The 21,925-nt window shown below is 45.7% G+C and overlaps 1 protein-coding gene across 4 annotated transcripts in view; it reads left to right on the top strand.

Annotated features, from left to right (window-relative positions):
* The window catches only part of BRD1 (bromodomain containing 1), a 2,713,326-nt gene that overhangs the window by 1,653,311 nt on the left and 1,038,090 nt on the right, over nucleotides 1-21,925 (top strand). For all 4 annotated transcript variants that reach the window (XM_044066979.1, XM_044066978.1, XM_044066977.1 and 1 more), the window contains exon 6: nucleotides 15,271-15,528. In XM_044066979.1, coding sequence (XP_043922914.1) covers nucleotides 15,271-15,528 — 258 coding nt within the window. The remainder of the gene's footprint in view (nucleotides 1-15,270; nucleotides 15,529-21,925) is intronic.

Here is a 21,925-nt window from a genome sequence, read left to right as displayed (position 1 = left end):
TCCTTTCTATATATCCCCTTCTCCCCCTACAGGTTGTTTCACTTAAATTTTACTACAACTCTTTAACAGGCCCAGCAACTTACTTTTCCTAGTCCCTTATCCACTCCTCACTCCATCCCATTCCTACTTCCCCACCTTAAGTCATGGCTTTTGCAACCTTCTCCATTTTCCTCTTGCCTCCATTACTTCTTGTTACTACTTGTACTACTCCATTACCACCTGTCCATAGAGATCCCACTAATCCCCATACAAACTGTTTCTCATCTCTGCAGTACTCTATTACAATCTCCTCCTCTATCTTTTCCATGAACATCCCTTTGCCTAAAATCAAACTTCCTTCCCCTCGCTCTCTAGCATCTAAAACCAAGACTAAGTACTTGACTTACAACCCATTTAATTTCAAACTTTACCAACTTCATGTAGCCCTGCTTCTATCAGGAGATGTACATCCAAATCCTGGGCCCATCCATCATTCCACCATGCATAACTCTACCTCTCCCAACTTAATAAAACTCATCCTCTCCAAACAAACATATTTCCTTTTACTCTGAGTGCCCGTAGTATTCTAAACAAAGTTAGTGAAATCCATGCCTGGTTAGCTTTCCACACCCCTGATGTCATCACCCTAACAGAGACTTGGCTAAAACCCCAAACTACTGATAAAGATACCCCCCCTCCCGGTTATAATATACTCTGCATAGATCGCCAAAACAAAAAAGGGGGTGGCGTTGCCATCCTGTACTCCAACCACCTCACCTTTACAAGTATTATGAAATCTAGCCCATCATTTTTTTTCCTACTGAACCACTTACAGCTAACCTTAAAATAAATGACCACACCACTGTCACTGTAGTAGCCATCTATATTCCTCCAGGAGAAAACATTCCTCTGCTCGAAAATATTCTTTCATACTTTTCTCAACACATCTCAATGAAACTATCCTCCTTGGGGATGTCGACATTAACTGGTTAACTCTCAGTAATCCAGACTCTAATACTTGTATTAATTCATATGGCTTTACACAGTTAATCTCCCAACCTACCCATACAGACAACTCTCACACATCTAGTACTCTTGACTGGGTACTTGTATCTAATCCTTCCAAATATTATAACCCTCAAACCCTGCCAAACACCTTGAGCGATCACTGCCCTATAAAAGTGCTTAGGTTCACTCCCCACTTCTCAAAACCTCCTAAATTTATCACTTGTCGTAAACTCTGACTTCCATCCATAAACCTATAAAGCCCTCCTCTCTAAAGTTAACTGGAAATTCCTTACCCAACTCCCACTAGAAAACAGTCCTAGCTTTCAACTCCACCTTCCTTAGCATCTTGGACTCGCTCCCCCTCGCAAAGTCCAAATTAAATCCACCGTATCTCCATGGCTTTCAAAAGCCACTCATACCCTTATGATAACTAGAGACAAACTATGGAAAAATGGTCACAAACTAAGCTCCCTGCAGACTTAAAACATAAAGAACTCAGAAATCTGACCAAAAAACACACAGATAAAAAGGACTTCTATAACAAACCTCCCACAGCCCTGAAATCTAATCCTAAAAAATTCTGGAACTCTATTAACCAAATATTACATCCCGGTAATCTTAGATCCCCCAATCCATTCCCAGACAAGACATATGAAGAAAGTACCACTGTCTTCAATACCTATTTTATCGATTCAATATCTAAGCTACTGAACCCTAACCCAAACTCCTCTACTACTAACATCTCCAACTTTTCTGTACCTACTCCTAATACTATCTCCTCAAAGACCTTCTCCCTCAAACCTGTACCTATTAGCTACATCAGAACTCTACTCTCAAAATTAAAACCATGCTCAGCATCAGCTGACAGTATTCCTTCCACTTTTCTTGTACTAGCAGCTGCCTGTCTTGCTCTCCCTGTATCTATCCTAATTAATCACTACATCTCTGAATCTAAAGTCCCTTCCATCTGGAAACAATGCTACACTCTACCTATACACAAAGGAGGCCTCATGTGCTTCTCCTGCCATGGATTCTGTTCCAGACCTCCCATCTCACTGTAGAGATATGCTGTACCTGGACATTTTAGGCCTAAAGTTGACTGCATGGCTTCCCCACTTCAACTGATAGCTAGACTGCCCAGGCTGTCTTCCCCTGTCCATCACAAAGCTTCCACTAGAGAAATTTACAGACGTAAATGGAAAAGATTTGTTGTCTGGGTGGAGCAAAATGACATTGATCCCTTTTCATGCCAGTACCTAAAGTTCTTGAGCTTTTAGCTACAAAATCTAATGAAGGTGTTGGTTCAACTGTACAGCTTTCTGCCATTTCTAATTTTCACACTGGAGTAAATTTGTCTTTAACTTCTTCCAAACTTTGTAAAGCCTTCATAAGGGGAAATCTTTCTTCTTAGACCCCCAGTTTAAATATCTCACTTGCCTGTGAGATTTAAATTTGGTTTTACAGTCTTTGACCCATCAGCCAAATGTGTACTAAATTTTTTAACTTGGAAAAACTGTCTTTTCAATGGCCGTTACCTCTGCTAGAAGAGTCTCAGATCTTCAAGCCACGTCTTCTAAGCTGCCTTATTTGATTTTTCATAAGGATAGGGTATCCTTACAAACCAACCAATCCTTCCTTTCTAAGTTGGTGTCAGAATCCAATATCAAACTATCAGCCTTTTAGGTTTCTTTCCAAATTTCATTACCAACTTGTGTTTTTATCTAGATCTCCCTTGGGGGGGTATTTGTACAGCTGCAATTTGGGCTAATCCTCATACCTTTATTGGATCTGGTGTCTAGGAGAAGAGTGGCCTTTGTCTCAGCAGTTTCAGGTACGTCCTTCTTTGTAGTCTACCCTGTGATTTATGCACCTGTGGACTTTGTCCCATTTGTTGAGGAATGAATGAAAATGACAACATCAGATAAGATGTTCTTCATGTTTCACTGTTGCAGTCATCACCTGTGGGGTTATCCCTGCTGTGGTAGCCCTCGGCCAGCCTGAATACCAGAGTCATTGTTTTTCTGCGTCGGCTGCTGTCGCTTGCTGACTGGCATCAGGTAGTCAGTGCTGTAAAGCAAGGCAGCCGACATCATTACATCAGTCTTTCTTGCCATGGAGCCCGTAGCAGAAGCAGTTTGTAAGTGTGCTGGTTGGTCACTACCAGAGTTTTGAATTACAGCTGAAAACGTCTAAAGTTAAGTACCCCGTTGGGGACCCTTTTTTCTCGCACTAACCAATGTCCGCAAAAGTTAACAATTGTCTCACCTGTGGAAAGCAAACTCACACCGAGACTTCCATTCATACTGCGTCGCTTGTTTAGGCCCGGACTGCGACATCCCCCATTGCTGGTTTCTCTCCCCTCTTTACCACGAGAACTATTCAGCATGGAGCTCTTAGTGTAGCCAGGTATTTTTGTCTTCTGTCCTTGCATTCTGAATGGCATCTGTCAGTCAGCAATCCATAGACATTCCGAAAAAACATAGACACAGACCACTCAAGGCTAAGCATTCCGACAACTCTACCGCTAAGCAGGTAGTCAGTTCTCCGGAATTCAGTGAGGTGCTTTCACAGCCCCTGATGGCCGATCCCATATTTTCACAGGCCTCTACTGAGACCCTTTCAGAGTCCGCTGTGCTGCAGAGATCTTCTTCATCTTCCGAACCTTTGGTTGTCTCTGCCTCTGTTGGGTCTGGACCTGCGACACGGGCACCGGCTTCTGAGGAGGTTACTCGCACTACCGAATCTAGGCAGAAACTGACGTCTTCTCATCAGACTGCCGTTTCTCTCAGACCGATGGATACCCTTTGGCCTAGAAGCAAGGCTACTCCTAGGAAATCTACTTCTAGCTTCAATCTTTCTCTTGCTCCACCACCCCAAGCTCACATGCTTAAAATGGTGGAGGATCTTATCTCCCTTATCAGGGGTAGTCAGTCCACAACTTCTAAAAGGAAGAGAGACCCTTCTGCTGAAATACTGACAGAACAGGATTCTGAGGAATCTGATTATTCAGATTTTGAAGAACAACCTCTGACTGCTTATGAGGATTCAGATGCAGAGGAATCCATTCCTTCTGCCTCCCCATCAGAAGATATTTCCTTTGGGGAAACCCTTCACACCCTCGGGGAACATTTTCACTTGGAATCCCAGGACTTCCCTCAGACTAAGAAAAGGCTGAGAGTTTCTAGACCTGCCCCAGCACAGACCCTTGGCCACCTCCCCCAGTCTTAGAGGTGGTGGGTGATGTCTTTCTTGAATCCAGCTTTGCTCCTGACGCCCTCCCACCTGCTCCCAGTAAACCTGACTGGTATTAGAGTACCAGATTCTCACAAATACATGTACAGAAATCCTGCTGCAGACCCAGAAGTCATTACACAGGGACCAAAAGGAACGAAGGCTAGTTCTGCAAAGAATCCTATTGCTTCTGACAAGGCTTCCAGAGCTCTGGACAGATGGGGTAAAAAAGTATACACCTCTGCAACCTTGGCTATCAGAGCACTCAACTGTTAGTTCCACATGTTAAAATATCAACAACACACTTTGGGAACTATTAAAGCAAAAGATTTCAACCTTTCTTGACTGTGCCAATTCGAAAGAGTTTGCAGATTTCCTGCACTCTACTTTTCAAGTGACAAAGCACTCATTACACTGTGGATATGACACCTTAGAAGCCTCAAGCAAAGTAGCAGTGTCAGGATCTGTCATTAGGAGACATGCATGGTTGAAGGAACGACCTCTCCCTGATAATGACAAATCTAAATTAATTGATTCACCTTAGATAATGACTGCTTGTTTGAAGTAAAAGCAGAAGAGGTGCTTAAAAAGATGTAAGACAAACCAAAATCTATGCAAACAGTAAAAGATTTCTTTCAGGTACAACCTCCTAGGTTCAGCAGGAATTTTCCATCTAAACACTGGTCCTTTCCTGCACCTAGCAGAAAGGGGCGCAAGGTAAGCCCCATAGGGACAAGGCCACCCAGGCTCCTATCCCAGGGACAGCAGAGAACCAAACAGTGGACCACTTCTGCTCCAAAGGCAGAGAGTTCTAAGCCATCCCACTATGGCAAGAACTGTCAATGACTCCCTCTCACCCTCTGCCCTCTTGTCACTCACGAAAAATTGGAAGGCTCTCATCTGCAAAGAAAATTGGCTTTTTGTAACAAAGGACCGATGGATCTTAAAGATTTTTCAGGGATGCAAATTCTCCTTCAAAGAACTCCCTGTTCCAAGAGGGTACCCAGACTTGCCTCCAAATCAGTGGGCAGAGGCATTGAAGCAATTCCAAACTCTAATATCCCAAGGGGCAGTAGAACCTGCCCCCTCAGATCAAAAAAAGGCAAAGCCTTTTATTCCAGCCTATTCCTTGTTCCCAGAAAAGAGGGCACCTGGCGCCCATCCTGGATCTATCCATCCTGAACACCTCCCTGGTGGTTCCCAAATTTAAAATGCTAACTTTGCAGCAACTGCTGAATATGCTGGCCAAAAACGCCTGGTTAGTTACCCTAGGTATAAAAGATGCCTACCTCCACATCCCCATAAGGGAGTCCTGCAGGAAATTCCTACACTTCAGAGCAGGCACACTACACTTTCAGTTCTCCGCGCTACCCTTTGGCTTATCTACTGCTCAAAGGGTATTCACCAAATGCTTAGCCCCATTCATAGACTTGCATACCAAAAAATATACAGATTTACCCTTATCTGGACGATTGCCTCATTCAGGTAGAGTGCAGAGAGAAGCTACTCAAGGACCTCCTCTTTGTCAAAGCTCTCCTAACCTCCTTAGGGTACACCAGCAACAGCACGAAATCCAAGCAAAACACCCTCCAGGAAGATCATTTTCTTGGGATCATTGTTGGACACAGCATCCCAAATGGCCTTCCTATCCCCAGAAAAGCAGAGCTTCCTGCCCTCTCTACTTTACCTAGCTGACTTCCAGAAGTAGTCACCTCACTGTATGGAAGTTCCTGCGATCCTTGGGGTACATGGCATCTTGCATCCTTCTAATTCCTCTGGCCAGGCTTCACATGAGAAAACTTCAGTGGTATCTAAAGAACCTTTGGTGTCAGCACTCTCGATCTCTAGAGACCTCTCTCCCTCTGATTCTCTCTATAAGGGCTGAGTTTCTCTGGTGGGCAGGGGCCTGCGACAAGGGTCTTCCCTTCACCCTCCGCCCTGCTGGGCAGATTATTACGACCGATGCCTCTGACATTGCTTGGGGCACCCACCTAGAAGGCAGGTGCACCCAAGGTGTTTGGGATGCCCAGCACCTTCCCTTACGCATCAGCCAGAAAGAAATGATGTCAGTACAAAAGACACTGACATCCTTCAAACCTTATCTCAGGCCAAGGGTTCTCCTAATCAAAACAGACAACACCACAGTAATGTGGTACATCAACAAGCAGGGAGGGACCCAATCTTACCCTCTGTGCAGGCTTGCCATGAACCTCTGGCTGACTGCCTCTCCCATGGGGTTACATCTAATAGCCCAATACCTACCAGTGATCAACAACACCCTGGCAGACCACTTAAGCAGGAATTGACTGGACCCCCACGAATGGCAGCACCACAGAGAAATCTTTTTGCAGATCACCTAGGAGTGGGGGACTCCGGAGGTGGATCTCTGCTTCGCATCTCAATCAGCAGCTAAAAAAAATTCTGTACCAGGGAGCATCAACACCTAGAGTGGAAGGTGGATGCCTTGAACTTCCCCTGGAATAACTTCTTTGTGTACTCATTTCTTCCTCTGCCTCTTATTCCCAAAGTACTGATCAGAGTAAGAGAGGAGAGACCAAAGGCAATCCTCACTCCTCCAGATTGTCCCAGACAACATTGGTAACCTCTGGGGGGGGGGGGGGGGGATACTGTACCCGGATGTGCAGACACTCAAACTATCAGTATGGCTAGTACTCTTAAGCATAAACCGGTCCTAGATATGATCACAGAGGTTAGAAGGCCCAGCACCAGAAAATCTTATGCAGGAAAATGGAAAAGATTCTGCTCCTGGAGCCAGTCCAGAGAGGACAATACCTCACAACCTTCCATCCCTCTTATTCTGGACTACCTAGCAGAGCTACTTAATAGTGGCCTCTACTTCTGTTCTATTAAAATCCACGCCTCAGCCATTTCAGCTCATGTTGACACAGATCATCCCCTGTTCTCCCATCCTTTGATCAAACAATTCCTCAGAGGGGCTTCTAATATCAGACCTCCCAGAAGGCCACCCATGCCAGCCTGGGACCTGAATTATGTTTTAGAAAAACTAACCTTGCCACCCCTCAAACCTGCTTCTTCAGCGGAACTAAGATACCTCTCCTGGAAGACTGCCTTTCTACTATTTATCACCTCAGCTAGAAGGGTTTCAAAACTTCAGGCACTGATGGCCACTGAGCCCTTCATCATTTTAAATGCAGACAGGGTTTCACTGAGGACTAATCCCTCCTTTATGCCCAAGGTAGTATCTAATGTGACTCTCAACCAGGCCATACATCTACCCACCTTCTTTCCTAACCCTTAAAACAAGGGTGAAAGAATTTTGCACTCACTAGACGTGCACAGACAGCTCAGATACTATCGGACTGTACAAAACCCTTCAGGAAAACAGACCAACTGATTGTTAGCTTTGCCCCAGGGGCAGAGGGAAAGCCCATTTACAAGCAAACCATTTCCAAGTGGATATCACACTGTATCCATTTCTGCTACGGATTACATGGGGATCCTCCCCCCCCTAAAAATCTTTTCAAACCCATTCCACTAAGGCAGCCTCCACTTCCAGAGCATTCCTCAGAGGAGTTCCCACCAGTGACATTCTGGAAGCTGCCATCTGGACTTCTGTCCATACCTTTACCAAGCCTTACCACCTGTTTCTGTTTTCTAAGGCTAGGGCAGGGTTTGCCTCTGCAGTTCTGCAGGGCTTGCCGGCCTAGGTCTCTTACTAATCCTACCACCCCTCTCCTCAGCTTTGGGAATCCTCCCACAGGTGATGACTGCAACAGTGAAACATGAAGAACCATAATACAGTTGTGTACACTTAACATACATGTAATGTTAGTGTGTTCACTGTTGCAGTCCTGGTTTCCCTTCCTCCTTCCCCCTTATATCGTCTTACTTTAGGGAGACATAAGCTTCCCTAGGTGGCTTTTAGCCACCAGGACCTCTTTACCATGTTACCTGGGTTTCTGACTGGTTAGGGCAAGAAAAACTGATGTAATGACGTCAGCTGACTTGCTTTATAGCACTGACTACCTGATGTCAGTCAGCAAGCGACAGCAGCTGACGTAGAAAAACATTGACGCTGGTATTCGGGCCAGCTGAGTGCATCCACAACAGGGATAACCCAGAGATGACGACTGCAACAGTAAATACACTCTAACATTTACATTTATGGTAAGTGTACACAACTGTACTTTATGCACTCACCATAACGTTCCATCTGTGTTGTCCATTTTCTTTCTTCCTCAACTCCCCTCCATTTAACTCCCTATCAGTTTGACTTCTGGAAGGATTAGAAGATGCTCAAGGATACAGTTTTCATTTGATCTCCAGATACTGTTATACCGTATCCTTATGTTTACTATATAGTTTAAAAGCTCAGCAAACAAGATCTGAGGTATGGCAGGGGACTAGTGCACTTATGAGTAAGGGAGGAGCTTGATAGTTTGTGTTCCATGAGCTGGAAAAAGTCAGTCTGATCTGAGGGTTAGATCCAACCCATTTGTTGAGGAAGAATGAAAATGGGCAACACAGATGGAATGTTATGGTGAGTACATAACTTTTTTTCTTTCCCTATTTTTCTAATAAGGGAGCGTACATGCTACATATTATGGATGTGCATTGGCAATTCAAGATTTTATTTGCATCACACTAAGAACATTAGAGAGACTGACCAATTGTTTGCTTTCTTGTTTCCAGTAAAATTGGGTAGAGGAGTGTCTGAAGTAACTCTCATGATGGTTGTCTAAGTGCATTTCTTATGTTTTTAAGGAAAAGGGTCTTTCTGTAGCTGGCAAGCATAGGGCACATTCTTTTAGGTCAGTTGCTACTTCAGCTGTCTTTTTCTCAAATGTTCCAACTGATGACATTTGCGCTGCAGCTACTTGGTTTGATATCCATATTTTTATATCTCACTACAAACTGGACTTATCTAGGTCCAAAGCATCTTTTAGTTCAGTCATCCTCTGGGTTATCCTTCCATGAGACCTCACAAGTATTGTGATATGTGAGAACTGTCCCACATGCTGAGTACAGATGGAAAGACATCGGATGTAAAAGTTAGATCTGCAATGACTGATTTCATCCTTCTCAGCTTCCCTCCTTGCATCCCCCTTTCAGATCTTCTTTCCTGTTTGTTTGGATGTTCTTCATGTTTCATTGTTGCAATCATCACATTTGGGTTATCCCTGCCAGGTTAGCCCTCAGTCGGCCCGAATAATACAGGCTTAGTATTTCTGCGTCCGTTGCCGTCACTCAAGGACTGACATCAGGTCATCAGTAGTATAAAATAAGGCAGTCGACGCCATTACATCAGTCTTTGTTGCCGAGGAGCCAGAAGCAGTTCTCACGGTGCCGGTCAGCCACTACTTGAGTATTCGTTTTTCAAATTGAAGTTGTCTAAAGCTAAGTACCCCGTTGGGGATTCTTTTTTCTTGCTCTAACCAATGTCAGAAAAAGTTAACAATTGTCTCTCCTGTAGAAAGCAAGTACCACACCAAGACTTTCATTCTTACTGTGTCACTTGCTTAGGCCCAAACCACAACGTCCCCCGCTGTCGCTTTTGTGCTTTGCTCAACGCCAGAACTATACGTAGTCAGGCCCTTATTGTAGCTAGATATTTTCACTGTCAGTCCTCGAATTCCGATATGGCTTCGTAAGCCATCAGACAGCAGATCTTCTGAAAAAACGTAAGGATAAAGACAGACAGACCACGCAGGTCCAAACCTACTGATGACGCTTCTGTTAAGCTAGTAATCAGTCGCAGCCCCTGATGCCCGCTTCTGTGGATTCGCAGGTGGCTAATGAGACCCTTTTGGAGTCTGTATGCTGAGAGAGTCTTCATCGACTAAGGATCCTGCGCATATGTCTACCTTGGATGGGTCCGGAGCCACTGAGCAGGCACCAGCTTCAGAGGAAGTACTTCACACTACCAGTTCTCGACACAGATAGACTTCTTTCGCATCTACCATTCTTTCGAAATCTACCGAATTTCTAAGGCTCAGGGTACAAACCACACCCAAGAAACAGACGACCCAATCTCAGGCACCTGCTTCCTTGCCTCAGTCTCAGATGTTTAAAATGTCAGAAGACCTTATAATGCTGAACTGGGGGAAGCCAAGCTACCCCTTCCAAAAGAAAGAGATTTGTCCCCAGTAATTTTTTCAGAACAGGAGTCTGACTCTGATGCATCTGAATATGAAGACATGCAACCCCTCTCTGCTTATGAGCATTCTGATGCAGAGGAATCCATTCCTTCAGCCTCTCCACCCGAGGGCTTTTCCTTTGGGGAAACCCTACATACTTTAAGGGAGCATTTCCAATGGGAATGTCAGGAACTACCCTCAGTCTAAAAAGAGACTCAGGGAATTCTTAGATTTTCCAAAGCACAGACCTCTGGCCATTCCTCCTGTCCTGGATGTTGTTTTTATGGAATCTAGTTTGACTCCTGACACCCTCCCTTCTGCTCCCAGGAAACCTGACTGGTACTATAGAGTCCCTGACACACTCAAATTTATTTTCAAAAATCCTACTGCTGACCCTGAGGTTATTTCTCAAGGGCCTAAATAAATTAAAGCAACTTCTGCTAAGAATCCCACCCCCTCAAATAGGAATTCCCGAGCATTAGACATGGTAAAAAAGTATACACCTCCGCTACTCTTGCTATTAGAGCACAAAATTGTCAGTTCCATATGCTAGAATTTCAGGAACATGCCATGGAACTCCTCAAACAAAAAAAATCATCTTTTCCTGCTTGTGCAGAAAATAGACTTACAAGAGTTCATGCATTCTATAAGTCAGATAACTAAGCACACCTTTACAATGTGGTTTTGACGCCCTAGAAGCATCTTGCAGGGCAGCAGTCACTGGTTTTGTCCTTGGAGGACATGCTTGGCTTAAGGAACAGCCCTTGCCAGACCATGTCAAATCCAAATTATTGGACGCACCCTTAAGACAACTTATTTGGCACGTAGGCAGAGGAGGTATTAAAAAAATGGAAGAAAAAGCTAAATCTGTGCAGACAGTTAAGGACTTCCTGCAGGTCCAACCACCCAGGTTCAGAAGGCATTGCCCCTCCAAGCACTGGTCCTTTCCTCCCCCACAGGTCAGCTCAGCCCAGACCCCGGGGAAGCAGGCCCCCAGACAGCAGCCCCAGGAATGCAGAGATCTAAGCAATGGAGTTCCACTTCTTCAAAACCAGGGAGTGCTAAGCCACCCCCTCATGGTAAGAACTCACAATGACTTTCCACTTCCACCCCTTCCCTCTGCCCGCCTGCACTTGCCCCTAGGAGGAAAACTCTCCTTCCACGCAAGTACCTGGGCCACCGTTACTAACGACTGCTGGGTCCTCAACATAGTGTCCCAGGGATACAAATTTTATTTCCACACTCTACCAACCCCAAAAGGGTTCCCAGATCTTCCCCCAAAGCAGTGGGCAGAGGCCAAAAAGCAAGTCCTTTCCCTGCTCTCTGAAGGCAGTAGAACATGTTCCTGCAGAACAGATAGGCCAAGGTTTCTACTCCAGACTCTTCCTGGTACCTAGAAAAGGGGACACCTGGCCCACCCCATCCTCGATCTATCCATTCTAAACACCTTTCTGGTGATACCAAAATTCAAAATGTTCACCCTCCAGGAACTACTACCTATGCTGTCCAAGGATGCTTGGTTAGCCACTCTAGACCTAAAAGAGGCCTACCTACACATCCCAATCAGGAAATCCTGCAGGAAATATATGTTTCAGGGCAGGATCACTGCACTTTCAATACTGCACTTCCCATTGGCTTCTCCACTGCTCCCAGAGTATTCACAGAATATCTGGCTCCCGCCATTGCTTTTTGCAGGCAAAGAAATGTTAAACTTTACCCATACTTAAATGGCTGCCTAATTCAGGCAGACAGGAAAAGCTGCTCAAACACCTGGCCTTTGTAAATGACCCTCTGAACTCCCTACGGTATACTATCAATGAAAAGAAATCCAAACTAGTACCCACCCAAAAAATTATATTCCTGGGAGCAAGCCTGGACACAGCATCCCAGATGGCATTCCTTACACCAGAAAAGCAAACCTACTGACAGCGTATTTCTCTCAACTAGCCACCAGACCCCAGTTACCCGCAAGGAAAATCCTGCAAGCTCTGGGGTTCATGGCTTCTTGGATTCTACTTATTCCATATGCCAGACTGCATATAAGGAAACTACAGTGTTACCTAAAAAGCCTTTTGTGTCAACACTGTCAAGACCTGGAAACTCTTATACCAGTGATACCTTGTTTAAGGAAAGATTTTCTTTGGTGGGCAGCAGCATGCTACCATAACAAGGGACTACCCTTCTCATAACCCTACGCTACCCAGACCCTCACCACAGACTCATCAGACAATCCCTGGGGTGCACGCCTGGATGGCAGGTGCATACAGGGCCAATGGAGCCCACATCAAATACATCTGCACATCAACCAAAAAGGGATGTTAGCTGTCCAGCACACACCGACAGCTTTCAGATCCCTACTCACCCCGGGGCCTCTGCTGATCAAAACCGACAAAACCACTGTGATGTGTGATATCAACAAGCAGGGAGGGACTGCTTATACCCTCTGTGCAGGCTCGCCATGACCCTTTGGCTCATGGCCTCAGCCGTGCAACTACACCTGTTAGCACAATTCCTGCCAGGCTCTCTGAACTCCCTGGCAGACAACTTAAGCAGAAATCTTCTGGACCCCACACGAGTGGCAGCTAGACCAAAGAACCTCCACCCTTGTAACTCAGAAGTGGGGCACACCGAAGGTCGACCTTTTTGCTTCCCACTCCAACCATCAGCTCAGCAAATTCTGCACTAGGGAGCCTCACTGCAAGGCCTGGAAAGTGAATGCTCTCTCCTTCCAGTGGGTCAACCTCTCTGTCTATGCATTTTCCCCACTATGCTTATTACAAGGGTACTGCTCAAAATAAGGGAAAAAAAAACGAAGACAATCCTGATTGCCCCAGACTTGCTACGGCAACACTGGTACCTACAGCTCCGCAGCCTGTCACCTCTGCCACTATGGCATCTCCCTCAGATCCCCCAGTTGCAGTCCCTCAATCTGGCAGCCTGGCTTATTCACTGACCACTGCACAAACTGCCAATCTCAGCAAACAAATTCTAGATGTTGCACATGAGGCCCAGATACCCTAGCACTAAAAAGTCTTATCCAGACAAATGGAAAAGGTTTTGCACCTGGATCCAAGCAAAGGGAGCCGACACGCAGCAGCCCTCCCTACCTCTCATCCTGGATTACCTTGCTGACCTACTACACAGGAGTCTATCCTTTACTTCTATTAAAATTCATGCCTCTTATCTCTGCTCATTTCAGCACAAAGCCACCTCTTTCTTCACACCCTCTCATCAAACAGTTGCTAAGAGGGGTTAACAACTTGAGGCCACCCAAATGAAGAGCACCTACCCCAGCTTGGGACCTAAACTTTGTGTTGGAAAAGCTCACCCTGCCCCCTTTGAACCAGCAGCTTCAGCAGACTTAAAGTTTCTCTCATGGAAGACAGCCTTGCTTCTGGCCATCACTTCAGCTAGAAGAGAATCCGAGCTACAAGCACTAATGGCTGTAGAGCCCTTCATTATTTTCCATGCTGACAGTCTCCCTCAGGACTAACCCATCCTTCATGCCAAAAGTGGTGTCCAGTGTGGCTGTCAACCAATCCATTCATTTGTCCACCTTTTTCCCTAACCCACAAAACAAGTGGGAAAGGATACTGCACTCTCCAGATGTGCACAGACAGCTCATTCTATCTAGGCAGGACTAAATCATTTAGATTTAGAAGACTGATCAATTGTTAGTCAGCATTGCTGCAGGAGCAGAGGGCAAAGCCATATCCAAACCATTTCAAAATAGGTAGCACACTGCATCCATTTCTGCTACAAGCAACATGGGGAACCCCCCCCCCCCAAGGGCATCAAGACACCTTCTACCAGAGCAACCTCCACCTCTGCAGCTTTCCTCAGAGGGGTCCCCACCAGGGACGTCCTGGAGGCTGCACATGGACATCAGTTCATACCTTCACCAAGCATTACCACCTGCCTGTCTTCTCCAAATCCAGGGCAGGCTTTGCCACCGCAGTCTTACAGGGCATCCTAGCCAGTCCCCAGTCTTCTTGACTTCCTCCACCCTTTTCTTCAGCTTTGGAAATCAACCCAAATGTGATGACTGTAACAGTGAAACACGAAGAACATAGTACAGTTGTGTACACTTACCATAAATGTAGATGTTGGAGTGTATTCACTGTTGCAGTCCTGGTTTCCCTCCCTCCATCCCCCTTCTCTCTCTCTCTCCTTACAAGGAACTTTTGGTATTTAATTTCTACTGGTGGTGTTCTCCCACCATACCCTAGCTCCCTCTTGGGGGCTTCTGACAGGGCAAGAAAAACTGATGTAATGGTGTAGTCGGCCTTATTTTATACTACTGAAAACCTGACCTCAGTCCTGGAGCGACAGCAACTGACGCAGAAATACTAGGCCTCTGGTATTCGGGCCGACTGAGGGCTACCCTGGCAGGGATAACCCAAATTTGATGATTGCAACAGTGAATACACTCAAACATCTCCATTTATTGTAAGTTTACACAACTGTACTTTCTGGAGTGACTACAATGATCTATGGGCAGCTTGGTTATGTTCATGCTATGTACTATATTCCAGGAGTTCCTCTGGGCATCTTCAGAAAGTATTCCCATTTTGAGACGGTGTCATTGTCCTTGTTTTAGGAAGTGAGCAAACTCGATCTGAGGTAATTCAGTGTAAGGAAGAGACTGAGTTGGGGAAGGAGTCTGAGCCTAGGATCCAAAGTGTGTGTGACCAAAGTCTGATCTGAAGCAACTGTACAGACAACACAGATCTGTTGTTATAGTAAGTAACTTTTGCTTTTGGTCTGTTGCACATGACCTTCAAGCCAACAACTCTCTCCAGTGCTCCACACTTTTGCCCTTTGTAACAGTACAGTACGCACAAAATACTATCTTTGCAAGATTATACTAAACACTGTTGGATACATGGCTTAGTTATATTTCTTTTTTTTTTTTTTTTTTTTTTTTTTACAGTGGACAGTGTGTTAAACCCTGAAAATAGAAAGCATATGTCTTTAGATGAGCAGTTGAAAGAGCTGTTGGAGATGTTTGATCTGACCTGTGCTCTGAAGATAAGTATATCTAGAAACAAACGTATACAATTGTTGAAGAAGGAAATAAAAAATATTCGACAAAGAATAAGCTTACAGAAGTGTCAATCTGCCGAAGAAGTTGCCACCAAGATAATTAGTGGAGAAAAAACAGTATTAGAACAGGATGGTGATAAGGAAGGTAATTTATTTTCTGGCATCTTTGCTGATGTTTGTGAGGAATTTGCATGTACTGTTTCTAAAAAGTTTTCTTCAATTTTTGTTTCTATGCTTATACTCTTATTAATTTATATTGGTTGTGAAATACATCTCTTGCTTTGTGATTTCACAATGGTCCAAAGTATTTCAAGAGTAATGAAGCACAGATAACAGTCTGGCAGGAACTGGCTTGATTTTTATAAAAGGGTAAATTCAGCTTCACCCAGCAATGTAGTTAACCCACATCCCAGCATTACTTTTCTTTCTGTAGTACCACTTAAGTGGTTAGTGTCTGGAAGCCAATACTGTTTAGAATGTACATTTTCATTTACCTGTCACAGATCACAGGAGTTCCATCACATTTTTTTATTCAAATCGTGTTTCTGGAAGGAATTTTTTTTTGTTTGTACGGTGTAGTGGCTACCACATTCATCCTGTATTTTTGATTGCTACTTGCCTACAATTTTCTACATCCTGTGAATGTGTCTTGCCAAATTCAAGGTTATTTAAGTGCTTTAAATAACTTATGCAGCTAAAATGAGTCATAGGTGTTGGGGAAATCTTTCCTTGAAGAGCATGAATGAGTTAGGTTGTAGCATGACATAAGCTAATTTGTCGTATTTCACCACTGGGTGCCATTCTCCACCCAATTTTAGAAAAATAAAGGCATTATGAAATACTAGCAGCTGCTTGAAATTGCCTTTTCAGGTGTGTGAAATATCAGCTCTCTGTTACAGATTACAGAACACCAGTGCTGCTTGGCCCAACACCTGATTAATATGGTACGGGGATGGTGTCAACATGCTAAAATTACATCTTTGACTAGCAGACTGCTAATAAGGTAGCTAATTTATTTAGAATAAAAAAATGTAGAGTACAGTACAATGCTTTTTCAGCAGCTGTTCACAGATCAGAGTAAGTTAGTAACATTGTGCAAAGCCTGTGAGTGACAGCTGAAAGACACCTGACCTATGGTGTCTACACTGGCATGATGTTCTTCGTGTTTCACTGTTGCAGTCATCACACTTGGGTTATCTGCCTTCAGGTAGCCCTCAGTTGGCCCAAACACCAGAATCTTGGGATTTCTGCGTCTGATGCTGTCACCTCTTCCATAACATCAGGTCGTCAGGGGTATAAAACATGCAGCCGACACCATTACATCAGTCTATCTTGCCGAGGAGGAGCCCGAAGCAGAAGCAGTTTGCAAGTGCCGGTTGGCAGCTACCTGAAATTTTCATTTTTTCGAGTTTCAGACCTGAAGTCTTCTAAAGCTTCTTCTTCTTTCGGCTTTTCCCGGTTAGGGGTCGCCACAGTGGATCATCTGTCCGCTCATGATTGGCAGTGGAGTTTTACAGTGTCGAGTTGCCAGCCCAGCGCCCAACCTTCCACAGAACGCGCACACTCACACCTAGGGACAATTTAGTGTGTCCAGTCCACCTACTGCATGTCTTTGGGATATGGGAGGAAACCGGAGCACCCGGAGGAAACCTATGCGACCACAGGGAGGACATGCAGACTCCGCACAGAAGGCACCCCGGCCGAGAATCGAACCGGGGAACCTCTTGCTGTGAGGCGGCAATGCTAACCACTGCACCATCGTGGCCACCCCTAGCTAAGAGTACAAAATAAAGCTGCACATGTTAATAGTAAATTAAACCAAGGCATTAATATGCCACAAATCAGCAAGGTGTGAAGAAAATTGTAGTTGGTCATTGGTTGATGTCCTCTTTATTCCTATGTTGAAGTACTCTAGATGCGGGGATTTTCTGCCCTCAGGCGACTAGGATATCGGCTCCTATACAAAAGCTTCAGCTTGGCTGTTGCAGTGTGAATGGGATGTCACAAGTAAGGCCATAAACCAGGGGCCTTAAATGTGATGTCTGCACACACAATCCTCAGAACTTTTCAGCCGCAGAAGACTTTCACATCGTACGATCGCTTCTTCCCAGACATTGCATCTTAAAGATAACCCATTGGGTTTCTGATTTTCTTATTTTTTGCCGATTGTTATTGCTTAGGCTTGGTTGTTGTAGCATTCAGCTGATGTCAGGTAAAAAAGGAAAGTGCCAATGCGGGTGCCAGATTTCCCGTAAAGACGCCCTATGATAGCCCTTAGAATGGTCCTGCATCAGAGGGCACACCCGAACCTCCGCGCAATAAGGCCAAGATTCCTAGGCCTTCCTCGCCTGCTGCTCTGCTTCCTGATGCACTGCCAACTGCCAATCTAGGGGTTGAGGGGCGCTCGGCAGATCAGTCGACTGCAACGACGTCCCTGTCCCTTGAGGAAGCTGTGCACAGCCGATGACCAGCACATCCTCGGAACTTATTCAGACAGCTACCATCGATGTCAAGGGGGAACCAGTTTTGGTGGTACCTCGGACCGGGATCCAGACTTCGGATGTGTTTATCTCCAAACCCGATGCCAAATCGCTCCCTACTACCACCCTGGGCAAAATTAAGCAGAAATCTAAACATATCACCTTCTCTACAGACATACCAGACTGGCCGGCTTTCACCCTCTCTCCCATGCAGGCCTTTTAGGCCCTCAGGCCTTCAGCCTCAGCCCCCCCCCTCTACTCTACCTCTGTTGAGCCCTAGGCCTACTTCTGCCTCTTCCCTCCCACCCATGACCCCTCGAGTCAGGGAGGAAGAGCGTGATTCTTCCTTCTCTTCCTCAGAGGATTCCATTTCATATGTATCCCAGATTGCTTCCACCCAGGAATATTACTCTCCTGATGAGGAATCTGTGGAAGGGGATTCTCCTCCTGAGGATATTGCATTTGGTGAGACCATCACCAAGATGGACTACTTTAAGTGGGATACATCCCAAATGACTGGCGCCCAAAAAAGGTACTTTGAGCTGCTGCAAGTAGAATCACCCTCCCCTTCGGCGGTCCCCCTGGTTCTACCCGCTTACTTGGATGGCTTCAACTCTGCTTCTAAGGCTCCATACTCCCAGCCCCTGGTCCCTAAGCATCCTGACCACTTCTGTAAAGTACCAGAGGACCAGAAATTCCTGGTCAAACCACCCCTGTTGGACCCAGCTGTGATGGCCACTACTGCAGATATGCAATCTAGACTGCTGCCTTCTGCCTCTTTCCTACCCACAGATAAAGATGGCAAGTATATGGATAGGATGGGGAAGAAAGGTATACACTTCCTCCACTTTGTCTTTCAGAGCCTCAGACTCGCATGACTAAGTATGAACTAGACTTGGTTTCTCAAGCCTCCTCCATGCTGACATCTTTGCTTGACTGTTCCATTAAGACTGACCTTACCTCCAAGCTTTCCTTGGCCCAAAAGGTAGCCAGGCATTCCATCAGATGCAGCTACGATGCTACAGAAGCATCTGTCAGATCTGCAGCATCTGCTTCTGTCCTCAGGAGGTATTCCTGGCTAAGACTTCGGAATCTTCCAGAAGATTTCAAGTCCAAGCTGTTGGATGCTCCACTGAACCACAATGTCCTTTTTGATAAACAATCTGCAGACCTCTTTATAAACAAAAGTAAAAAAACTATAGGACATCAAGCACCTTCTGATGTCACCCATTCCCAAGTATTATAGGAACTACCCTGCTAAAGCCACAGAGGGGCTAGAAAGACCCACCACCTCCAGACCTTCTGCTCCATCTCGTCAACCCAGACAATCCTATCAGGACAGGGGAAGCCCCAGTAATGCGTGACTGCGTTGCCCACCTTTCACACTGCCTTCACCTTTGGCAATCCATCACCACAGACCAATGGGTCTTAACCATTATCCAAAAAGGGTACTTCCTATCCTGGAAAGACCCCCCCCCCAGGAAAGGCATTCCATTCCCCCCCAAAAACCAGGCCCATCTCATGCCACAGGTTCTGGCAGACCTTCTAAAGCTAGACAGCATAGAATCTGTCCCCTCAGGACAATAAAGGGTTTCTACTCCCGTCTCATCCTGGTCCCCAAAAAAGATGGGCCTTGGAGACCCATGTTGGATTTGTCCTCCCTAAATCTTCACCTTCAGGTACCCTTCAAAATGCTTTCTGTCCCTACCCTGCTGCGTCTAATTCCATTCAAAGCTTTCATGGCTACCCTGGACCTAAATGAGGCCTACCTACACATACCCATCAGGACTTCCCACAGACAATTCCTGTGTTCCTCTGGATCTTCCTATCATTTCCAATTTACTGCCTTGCCCTTTGGTTTATGCATGGCCCCCCGAGTTTTTACAAAGTGCCTAGCCCCAGCAATTGCGTTTTGCAGAACTCAGGGAATCCAGATTTACCATGATCTGGATGACATCCTGATACTGGCGGAGTCCAGAGATACTCTCTCAAGGCATCTACACTTCGCCATGTCCCTTCTGCAGAATCTAGGGTTCACCATCAGCCTTCCAAAATCCTCCCTGTTCCCAGGCCAGGACAAGATTTTCCTAGGCTGCAGAATCAGAACAGACAAAATGAAGGCCTTTCTTCCACAGGACAAGGTTTTTTTCTCTCTCTTCCCACTTCCTGGAAACCCTACTATCCCAGAAGGTGCCAGCAAGGCAATTTCTCTGTCTCCTGGGTTTAATGGCAGCTACCATCCCCATGCTATCAGCTACAGTGGCACCTCAACAGCATCTGGTCCCAACACCTACATCACTTAGAGCAAGGTATTTCCCTCCTTCCCTGTCTAAAGACAGAAATCAGCTGGTGGATCCAGTAAGTCCAATTAAACCCGGGGCTCCCACTACATCCCCCACCACAACCCAAACAATGCATACAGATGCCTCCGATTCAGGTTAGGGGAGCAACTCTGGCTTCCTACAGGATGCAAGAAAAGTGTCATCCCTCTCTACTGGCCAAACACATCAATGTCAGGGAAATGACAGCAGTCTTCTTAGCTCTAAAAACCTTTATTTCCCTTCTTGTTCCAGGTGTGCTCCTGATAGTGACTGACAATACCACTGTTATGTGGTACCTCAACAAACAGGGAGGAGCAAAGGCCCTTCAGCTGTGCAGACTAACCCTGCTGATATGGGACTTAGCCTCTCGCCACAACTTAGTCCTGCAGGCGGCCTACTTCCCGTCACAGGACAACCACCAAGCAGATATCTTGAGCAGGACTTCCTTACCTCAGCACGAGTGGATGCTGAACAGAGAGTTAGTCCACCAATGGAGTGCTCCACAAATAGACCTGTTTGCCTCCCCCCAGAACAGGCAACTACAGACCTTCTGCTCAAAAACCTACTCCCCTCTAGCATGGAGAGAGGATGCTTTCAGCATCTCTTTGGGGGGGGGGGTCCTTTATGCCTTGTCCCCATTCCCACTGATTCATAAAGTCCTCCTGAAAATACAGAAAGACAAGCCAAAAATCTTGTTATTGACTCCCTACTGGCCAAGGCAGCACTAGTTCCCCCTACTTCACAAGCTTGCAAAGGGCAGTCACTTCATGTTACCCTACAAGGTGGACCTACTGACACAAATTAAAGGAACTCCTACACCCACATTTACAGATGTTATCCCTGTCTCTGTGGATGATTAACTTTTGATCCCTTTCTGACACCACTACTCGGAGGATGTGCTTTCTGTCCTAGGGGAGGCAAGGAAACCTACCACCAGAAAATCTTAACTGACCAAGTGGGAAAGATTTACAAAATGGTGTCTGTACAAGGGAAGGGACCCTTGCTTTGCTGAAGTCTCCCTGGATGTTCTTTGTTTCACTATTGCAGTCATCACATTCGGGTTATCCCTGCCAGGGTAGCCCTCAAGTCGGCTCAAATACCAGAGGCTTAGTATTTCTGCGTCGGTTGCCATTGCTCCAGAACTGACATCAGGTCGTCAGTGTTATAAATAGGCAGCCGACGCCATTACATCAGTCTTTCTTGCTGAGGAGCCCGAAGCAGAAGCAGTTTGCATGAGTGCCGGTCAGCTACTACCAGAGTTTTTCGTTTCTGAAATTGAAGTTGAAGTCTTATAAAGCTAAGTACCCCGTTGGGGATCTTTTTCTCTTGCTCTAACCAATATCAAAAAAAGTTAACAATTGTCTCGCCTGTGGAAATCAAATACCACACCGAGATTTTCATTCCTACTGCATCACTTGCTTAGGCCCAGACCACAACGGCCCCCCCTTGTCACTTTAGTGCTTTGTTCAACGTCAGAACTGTATGCCGTCGGGCCCTTATTGTAGCTAGATATTTTCGCTCATTCCTCTAATTCCGATATGGATTCAGTAAGCCATCCGACAGCAGATCTTCTGAAAAAAACATAGAGAGACCGCACAGGTCAAAAACTGCCGCTGACGCTTCCGTTAACCTAGTCATCAATTCTCCGGTCCTCAGTGAGGAGCTTTCGCAGCTCCTGATGCCTGCTTCTGTGGATACTCAGGCCACTACAGAGACCCTTTCAGAGTCCGATATGCAGCGA

The sequence above is a fragment of the Protopterus annectens genome, chromosome 3.part1, assembly GCF_019279795.1.
Source record: "Protopterus annectens isolate FY-2018-M chromosome 3.part1, PAN1.0, whole genome shotgun sequence".
In the NCBI taxonomy this organism is placed as follows: domain Eukaryota; kingdom Metazoa; phylum Chordata; order Ceratodontiformes; family Protopteridae; genus Protopterus; species Protopterus annectens.
The sequence above is the reverse complement of the archived record's forward strand: the minus strand, read 5'-3'. Positions and strand labels throughout refer to the sequence as shown.